The 8775-nt window shown below is 46.3% G+C and overlaps 2 protein-coding genes across 2 annotated transcripts; one reads left to right on the top strand and one right to left on the bottom strand.

Moving 5' to 3' along the window:
* Positions 1-1060: 1060 nt before the first annotated feature.
* On the bottom strand, positions 1061-5263 carry GDF9 (growth differentiation factor 9). The gene is given in 3 exon segments (XM_043587667.1): positions 1061-2353; positions 4004-4234; positions 4237-5263. Coding segments are annotated over 3 exon segments (1359 nt in total). The 5' UTR covers positions 4400-5263; the 3' UTR covers positions 1061-1388.
* Positions 5264-6909: 1646 nt separating this feature from the next.
* On the top strand, positions 6910-8217 carry LOC122487361 (cytochrome b-c1 complex subunit 8). The gene is made up of 3 exons (XM_043587736.1): positions 6910-7036; positions 7175-7359; positions 8027-8217. The coding sequence occupies exons 2-3, from the start codon at positions 7189-7191 to the stop codon at positions 8111-8113; spliced, it is 258 nt and encodes an 85-aa protein (XP_043443671.1). The 5' UTR covers positions 6910-7036; positions 7175-7188; the 3' UTR covers positions 8114-8217.
* Positions 8218-8775: the final 558 nt, after the last annotated feature.

Raw genomic sequence — 8775 nt, forward strand, 5'->3', positions numbered from 1 at the left:
ATCGGTTAAGGGACCGACTTCAGCTCAGATCATGATCTCACAGTTCATGAGTTCAAGCCATACATCGGGCTCTCTGCTGTTACTGCAAAGCCTGTTTTAGATCCTCTGTCCCCCTCCCACTCTCACTTGCTCTCTCAATATGTAAATAAGTAAAACAGAAAAGAATTTAAACATAACAGGTTCAAAACTTACACTCTCCCAAGTACAGAAAGACCTAAATCAAAGCAAACGCCTCCCATGCTCATGGATTACAAGACTTAACATTACTAAGATGTCAATACTCCTCAAACTGATCTACAGATTCAATACAATCCCCATCAAAATCTCAGCTGGCTTCCTTAGAGGCTAAGCACTAATCACTAAGAAAAGATCATCTCTACGAATGAGAATACATCCTGCATTTAGGATTTACTTTGGTTGGTAGATTAGGGGGGTTAGAAATGCTGCAACAGAAATCACTCCAGCAGCCCTAACTATGGATCTTCAGGGCTCCCTCAAGGTAGATTTATTGAAAACCGACATATAAGCCATCATATCCAAACAAGGCTTGCTCTGTAATGTAACCTAATCACTGCCAGGTGAGTTTAGTGGCAAAAGTCCCAAATCCACCTGGAAAAAATTTGTGGGGGTTCAGTGATGAGAGCTGAGGGAAATCTGCAAAACCAAGCTTAGAGCAAAAAGGAAAGAAACACTCCTTGACTTCATTCTGTAAGGTCAGAGATTTTAAATATGTAAGGGAAAAAATAGTTAAAAATCTTTACATTTTCTCCTAAAAATCTGCAAGGCAATTTCCTTTCAACAAATTGGACAAATGTTATCTTGTTTGAGGTGAACCACCCTATTTATATGCCTAATGAGCTGAATTACATATTGCGCATCCATCACACTGATCCAACAGTCATGGGTTACATGCTTACTCTCTAATCCCAGTAAGATAAGCTAGCCTCTTACTCTGAAAAAGATAAGTTAAGATTAGCTTGTAGATACACTTCTCCCTCCCCAAGAGCCATTTAAAATCAATCCTTAAAAAAAAAAAAAAAAGAAAAAAGCACACAGAACATTATGCCACTGAGAGGGATTTATTCTTCCATTAACTACAACTACTGCACTCTGATACCAACGTCAAGAAAAAAAAAATCATTCACAGGAAAGAAATTTAGGGCCCTCCAAAATAATTACAGTTCATTTACACCCGGAAATTAAACAGGAAGATGTTACCACTTTCCATGGATAGATGCCACAGAATGTGCTCATCTACACAGGCTCCACCTTATACAAGACATACTACATTGAGATTTGACACGTGGAACTTTCTCCTGAAGGCACAGAGAGGTGCACGGCATTTCTTTGCCGAAGAGGCTCCAGGTTTTAGTTTAGAGAACCCAGTATCAACGACAGGTACACTTAGTGGCTATCATATCTTCATATTCTTTGTAAGCGATTGAGCCATCTGGCTCAATGGTCAGAACACTGAGAGGACTGTATTTGGCAGGCACACAGGAGGGTCTTGGCACTGAGGAGTCGAGCTTCTCATGGATGATATTCTGCACCATGGTGTGAACTGGCGAGCCATACCGATGTCCAAGTGCCCTTGGACAGTCCCCTTTACAGTATCGAGGGTTGTATCTGTGTGGGGCCACGATCCAGCTGTCCCACTTCAGCTGACTAAAACTAAGTCTAAAGTCATGGAGCTCACACTCGTTTTGGGGAAAAAGAAACTGTTTGAAGTATTCGCTCAGATTGAAAGAAGCTGGAACCAGAGGCTTCTGAGGTTCCAAGCCGATAGTCTCCTGACCTCTCCGATGACGGGAAGGTCGTACAGCCTCAGCTGACTCTTCTCCCTGGGGACGGGCAGACAGCCCTCTCTTCTGGCCAGCACCTTGGGAAGGCCTCCTTTTATAGTGAAGGGAATACCACCTGTGATGAGCCTGGGCACTCGTGTCGTTCAGATATAAAAGCAGTGAGGGGGGCACCAGAAGAGTCACGTTAAAGGGACTGTCACGTGCTGAAGGAGGCTGCAGCTGGGCTTTCACACAGGTCAAATTTACAGACATGTGAATGTTTCTTTGGTTGGAGGCCACTAGAGGCTGAAGAGGAGCAGTCACATCCACCTCAATCCATCTGTATTTCTTTCTAAATTCAAACTGGGAGTCAAAGGTCAATGAGGATGGAGTTCTCTGGGGGTTCCCGCTAGAAGACTCGGGCTCCTTCATCACCAGGTTGCACACACATTTCACAGCAGAAGAAAAGGAAGTGGGGTTGCTGAAAGTAAATACCAAGACTGACTTGATGAAGTGTTCAACGGCAGTAACACGATCCAGGTGAAATAGCAGGTCCACGGATGGTACGGTTCCTGAGAAGAAAAACAACCCACGAATTGTGCTTGAATACAAAAACGAAATAGCAATTCAAATCACAGCATTAATACTTGATCATAGTGCTTTCTCCCTTCTCTTCCTCTCTTCATCCAGCCTCAACAAGTGAGGGAGGGGGGTTACAGCGAAAATGCAGGTGAGAGCTTTCTTCCATAACTAACTGCCAGCAACTACAAGCAGGTATTTTATCATCACAAAATTAGAACAGCTTTGGTGGTGAATAAAAACAACTATCGTTCCACAACCTCAATCATTTGCTCCAAACATACAGAAGCTAATAAATATTTTTCTCTTGGCAAGTGCCTGGAGAGAAAGCGGTCCTAAAAACACCAAGCTTCCTAAGGGATACAGGAGTACTGATGCATAGGGGCACTTGTACCCTAATGTTTATAGCAGCACTCTCAACCATAGCCAAATTATGGAAAGAGCCTAAATGTCCATCAAATGATGAATGGATAAAAAAATTGTGGTTTATATACACATTGGAGTACTACGTGGCAATGAGAAAGAATGAAATATGGCCATTTGTAGCAATGTGGATGGAACTGGAGAGTGTGATGCTAAGTGAAATAAGCCATACAGAGAAAGACAGATACCATACGGTTTCACTCTTATGTGGATCCTGAGAAACTTAACAGAAACCCATGGGGGAGGGGAAGGAAAAAAAAAAGTTAGAGTGGAACAGAGCCAAAGCATAAGAGACTCTTAAAAATGGAGAAACAAACTGAGGGTTGATGGGGGTGGGAGGGAGGGGAGGGTGGGTGATGGGTATTGAGGAGGGCACCTTTTGGGATGAGCACTGGGTATTGTATGGAAACCAATTTGACAATAAACTTCATATATTGAAAAACAAAAAACCAAAAAAAACCCCACCAAGCTTGCTAAGAAGACTTTCTAAGCCCAATAAACAGGATCAATGAAGAAAATTTAATCATGTAATTCGAACACTTGAGATTGATAATCGAGGCTCTAAAAGCACTATAAAAAAACATCAAGGAAGAAGAAAAGATTTTAAACCGCCCCACCTGACTTGTTGGGTCAGCACAGTTTTGGTCATGAGGTAGTGAATTTAGGTTTTTGTTTTTTGATCTTTTTTTAAAGCACTTCTTTTTCACACACAATACCAAGGTGCTGAGTCAGACTGTTGACTAACACTTTGTTGTGAGGACCTACTGTTCCAAATGGAGACTCCAGCTTTCCTCTTACAGACAGCAACAAACAAGGGGAAAACATCCCAATTAATGCAGTAAATAGCTAGGGGATATTTTAGACACATTTCCAGGTTAGCAGTGGTAAAAGGGGAAGAACAAAGAGAGGTCAAGACACCGGGTTTCCAGTCTTGACTTTGTGACCTTGGACAAGATGCTGAGTTCCAACAAAACACTCCTCAGTCTTTAGAGCTATTAAGTCCCCTCTAACTCTACCCTATCTATCCTAGGAGACTCGCCACCCCTTAATCCATGAAGATATTAAAACCATAAGATCAAGTACCACATTTGATTTTGGTTATTGAATATTATGCAAAGTAAACTGCAATTCAAAGAACAAACCCAATCTGTTTCTTTAACCGAAACGCAAACTACGTTATCATCTTTCCACCACCCATTCACCAATCCACTCCTACACACCTGTCACCTGGTCCCCAGGAGCCTGCTTGTGCTGGGCATAAGATGTGAAGAGCCGAACAGTGTTGTAGAGAGGACTTCTGTTGGATTTAGGGATCCCCTCCTTGGTAGCAAAGGACTTATAGAGTCTCTTCATGAAACGCAAAGCTCTGGAGTCTGGCTGCAGCCTAGGGGCGTCACCTTGCCCATTATACAGAACCTTGAAGAGAGGAGGAAGGAAGCCCAATCTGTCTTTTCATCTAGAGGCTGCACCAAGGACCAAGGTTCAGCCTTAGCTTCCCATTCAGCACCTGCTGCAATCTGAACTTCTCCTGTAGAAGCCCGAGAACAAAGACTAATAGGAAAACACAGCCAGGAAAAGCAGAAAAACCAAAGGAAAAAGTTGCTGAGAAGCGCCATGGCCTGGAAGAACTAGCAAGGAATACATTTCCCCATACCAGTCTTCTTCCTAAAAGCCAGGAAGAGCTTAGGTTGGTCTCTTAAATAAATTTTAGGTGTGTGGGTGGGCTAGGGTCAATTCTGTAATCAGACCTCAAGGATGGGTACCTGAAGATAATTCTTATCAGCTGTGAATCAAACATCTGATAACATCCTATCTATCCAACTTGTGCTCATTAGATACTGATGTATCTGGTGATTTAGCTTTCCTCTCCTTTTTGTTCTGGCATTCATTTAAAACCTCTTAAGTTAGCATTGCGTAGGTGGACTACCTATGCAAGCTGAAAGACCAACAGAAATTGAGAAATGACCTTAAAACTCCCCCTTAAAAATTTTTAACTTTTTTTTAATGTTTATTTTTGAGGGGGGGGGAGCGGGGGAGGGGCAGAGAGTGACGGAGACAGAAGATCCAGAGCAGGCTCTGCCTTGAGAGCGTGGAGCAGCAGGGCCTAAACCCACGAACCACGAGATGGTGAACTGAGTGGAAATCCCACGCTTAACCGGCTGAACCACACAGGCGCCCCCAAACCATCTCTTTTTTGAGATTACGATTCTTAAAATGTTCCCTAGGTGCTTGCTGAAACTTCCAAAGCACGGAAAAAAGCTAATTATTCATGATGATACGAAAACCTGTTGGTATTCAATTTATGGTATTGGGTTCACTCTTGCTCTTCCTTCACTCTCATCACCTCTCTGGCTCCCAGGTGCTTAGAATAATTACTGCCTGTGGATTTGGAGAGAAAAAAGTCACAATTGGCATGGAAATCCCAGAGAACAGAGAACGATTGGATGGCCCAATTCTCTTAGGGAACTTCGTATAGAATATGTACTTGGGGGGCGCCTGGGGGGCGCAGTCGGTTAAGCGTCCGACATCAGCCAGGTCACGATCTCGCGGTCCGTGAGTTTTGAGCCCCGCGTCAGGCTCTGGGCTGATGGCTCGGGGCCTGGAGCCTGTTTCCGATTCTGTGTCTCCCTCTCTCTCTGCTCCTCCCCCGTTCATGCTCTGTCTCTCTCTGTCCCAAAAATAAATTAAAAAAGTTGAAAAAAAATTAAAAAAAAAAAGAATATGTACTTGGAATGCTGCAATATGCTTTAAAATGGACATCACCTTTAACCTTGACACATTAAAAAAAAAAATCTTTAATGCTTATTTTTGAGACAGAGCATGAGCAGGGGAGGGGCAGAAAGAGACGGAGACACAGAATCCAAAGCGCGCTCCAGGCTCTGAGCTGTCAGCACAGAGCCCATTGTGGGGCTCCAACTCACGAAGAAGAACAATCGTGAGATCATGACCCGAGCTGAAGTCAGCCACTTAACCGACTGAGCCACCCAGGCGCCCCAGACCTTGACTAATTTTAGAATATAATACCTTGATTCTTTACTTTCATCTACATATTCATCTGTACCTATGTAGGTTGAAAGGTTTAGAGATGTTTGCAGGTTGTTTTTTGTTACTCATATGATAGAATTTGCGAGGTGTTTTTGTTCTTGTTATGTAAGTACTTATGTTCTTGCCTTGGAGCTGAGACTAGGTGAGAGATGATGTTTTAGAGAAATGGGACGAAGGTGCACCACAAGAGGCTGAAACGAATGCATATCCAGCGCCACCCATGAGATCCCACTGGAAGGAAATCAACCCACACTCCTGGTACAAGAGAGAACCAGTCTGTGCAGCACCTAGGTTGATGAAACTGTTTCAAATTTTATGTTTCCAAATTTTAAGTTCATTGCCTATGCAAACCAAGCCTTCCCAGCCCATGACTGGTAAGCAGGGTCGCATAAAACACACCTAAACTTTGAATGACAGCTTACTCCTACTACACACACGGCTGGCAATTCCATGAACTAAACATGTACAAGACGCCCTGTATCCCGCCTTAGAAAGCGCTTCCGGAGAGAAGCTGGCGGCTGCGGGGGTGACCTCTGTCCTCCTACCGCCATCAACAGCCCGTTATCAACGGCTTCCCCACTTCTTGAAGACTCCTGGGGCGCGACCTGAGGAAACGAGATTATTCTACCCAGGGAAAGTCTACGCCCCGCCAGTGCATTCTATGACCGCGGCAGCCGAGAAAAGCCCCGGATGCAAGCCCCTGGTACTGATTCTAATTCTCGTCACCGATGGTCTGAAAAGAACCGAACTCCTTTAGCGGCCGGACCAGAGCGCACACAGTCAACGTAGGGAGGCCCCACGGCGGGCGTCAGGGCGCCCTCCACAGGCGCAGGACCCATAGGTCCTCGGCGGGAGCGCCTTTGACGCCGGCTGGCCCCCTTTCTCTCCACCTCAGTTCCCCTCGGCCCCGGCCGTCGCACGGAGAGGCAAGGGGCTGAGATAGTCGGCGGGTAGTCGAGGACCCCAAAGGCCGCCGCGGAGTCCGCAGCCGGCGCTTGGCCCAGCCAATCCACTGGGCCACCCGACCCGGCCACTCTTCTCCAGAAGGGGGAACAACGGTGCCTCCCCCTGGAGACGGCAGGAAAATGGTATTCCCCGGAAGTGACTTCACGGCCTCCCGGAGCGGCTTCCACTTAGCGGAAGTGACGGAAGGAGGCTGGTGGTTCCCGAGGCTGTGGAGGGCGAGGTGACCCCCGCGCGGGAGTGAGGTGCGGTCGTGGTGGCCCCTGGGAGGGTGGAGGCGGCGCCTGGGCCGGGAAGGATGGAGGGCGCCGGGGAGGACCTCTTGGGTGGAAGCGGCGCGTCCGGAGACTGAGGCAAGCGCCTGTCGACCCTCGGTGTTGCAGGCGCCGTCACGACCATGGGCCGCGAGTTTGGGCATCTGACGCGGATGCGGCATGTGATCACCTACAGTTTGTCACCCTTCGAGCAGCGCGCCTTCCCGCACTACTTCAGCAAGGGTATCCCCAACGTGCTGCGCCGCACGCGGGCGTGCATCCTTCGCGTCCTGCCGCGTGAGTGCCTTGGCCGGGTAGGGGGGCTGGACTTCCATCACACCCCAACAGCGGGTCCCTTGCGTGAGCACTGTCGGTAGGGCAGGCACTCCGCAACTTGCGACACGCCCCGTTTCTCACTGAGTGTTCCTGAAAGCCCTCGTGCTAGTATATCGTCCTGCTTATCTTAACCGATGAGTAAACTGAGTCACAGACGACTTAAACGACCCGTGCAAGGTCACCTGTGTGATTTCAGCGCCTTCCTCTGAGGTCATCTTTACCTACTAAGTAGCGAGGAACTGTTTGTGTTACATCCGCATCAGGTAGTGATGAAAATTAGCACAACATTGTGAATTTGCTAAAAATCACAGAAGTGTTCACTTACGTGTTTCTGTTACGTGCATCGTTATGTGCATAGTTTCTGTGAATTATCTTCATTATCTCATTAAAATATTTAAAATGTGCAACAGGAAAGAGATAGGGGAGGTCTGGTGACAAATTTTCCTGGGCTGGCCCTTTATTTTGGTCGCCTGTAAAATGAGTGTGTGATATAACCTTCCTTCATCATCTGGTTTAAAAGTGGCTTCTTGGAAACTAGAGACAGGAGGGCAGAACCTGCAGTGAGTCAGAAAAGAAGACTGGGACCCCAGTGTCTTATATGGGTGCACTGCTTACTCTCGCTTTTGATTTTTAAAGCGTTTGTAGGGTTTTTATCTTGTCTATACCTGGGGGACCCAGGAGTTTGAGAAATCCAAGAGGAAGAATCCGGCTGCTTATGAAAATGACAAATGAGCCACTCATCTGGATAATGGTTCCCTTCGTCTGAAAGCCCTTCTCTGGGAGAGGAGTTGACACTGTACTGTCTTGAAGACATAATAAACTTCTTATGGACTGCACTGTTGTCATTTTCCATTTCTGTGAGCAAGTCCTGGATGTGACTGCTAATATTCAAGTTCGTGAACTCCCCTTCCTGGCATGAGTCCTAAACAGTTTCTCTAGTGAGTTTGGTGAAGGATCTGAGCTCAGTGCTTGTTCTGTAATCTACGAGAAAGTAGCTGCAGGTGTTCCTGCAGATCATTTGTGAACTGCGGGTTGCCAGGGGTCTGCTCCCGTAATAACAGTAAGATCTGGTCACTACTGTAATTACGGTGTGTCACATACTCAGCCCTTCACGTGCCTTTAAACCTCACACCTGCCTTTTTTTTTTAATTATCATTATTGCACACATTTTGCAGATGAGGACACATGCACAATGAGAGTGAGTAATTTGACTAAATGACACAACCAATGATGGTAGAGTCTGACACTAATGCTTCTAAAGCCATGCTAGACTGCCTTTCCTCCTAAGACAGGCCTTCCTTAGCCAGAGGGGAAGTCAGCTATAAAAGCAGGGGTGAGATCACCACTTGGCCCCTAGAGCTGGTGTCGGCAAATTGCCTGTTCTTGCACCAGGC

This window comes from Prionailurus bengalensis, chromosome A1 (assembly GCF_016509475.1).
Source record: "Prionailurus bengalensis isolate Pbe53 chromosome A1, Fcat_Pben_1.1_paternal_pri, whole genome shotgun sequence".
Taxonomy (NCBI): domain Eukaryota; kingdom Metazoa; phylum Chordata; class Mammalia; order Carnivora; family Felidae; genus Prionailurus; species Prionailurus bengalensis.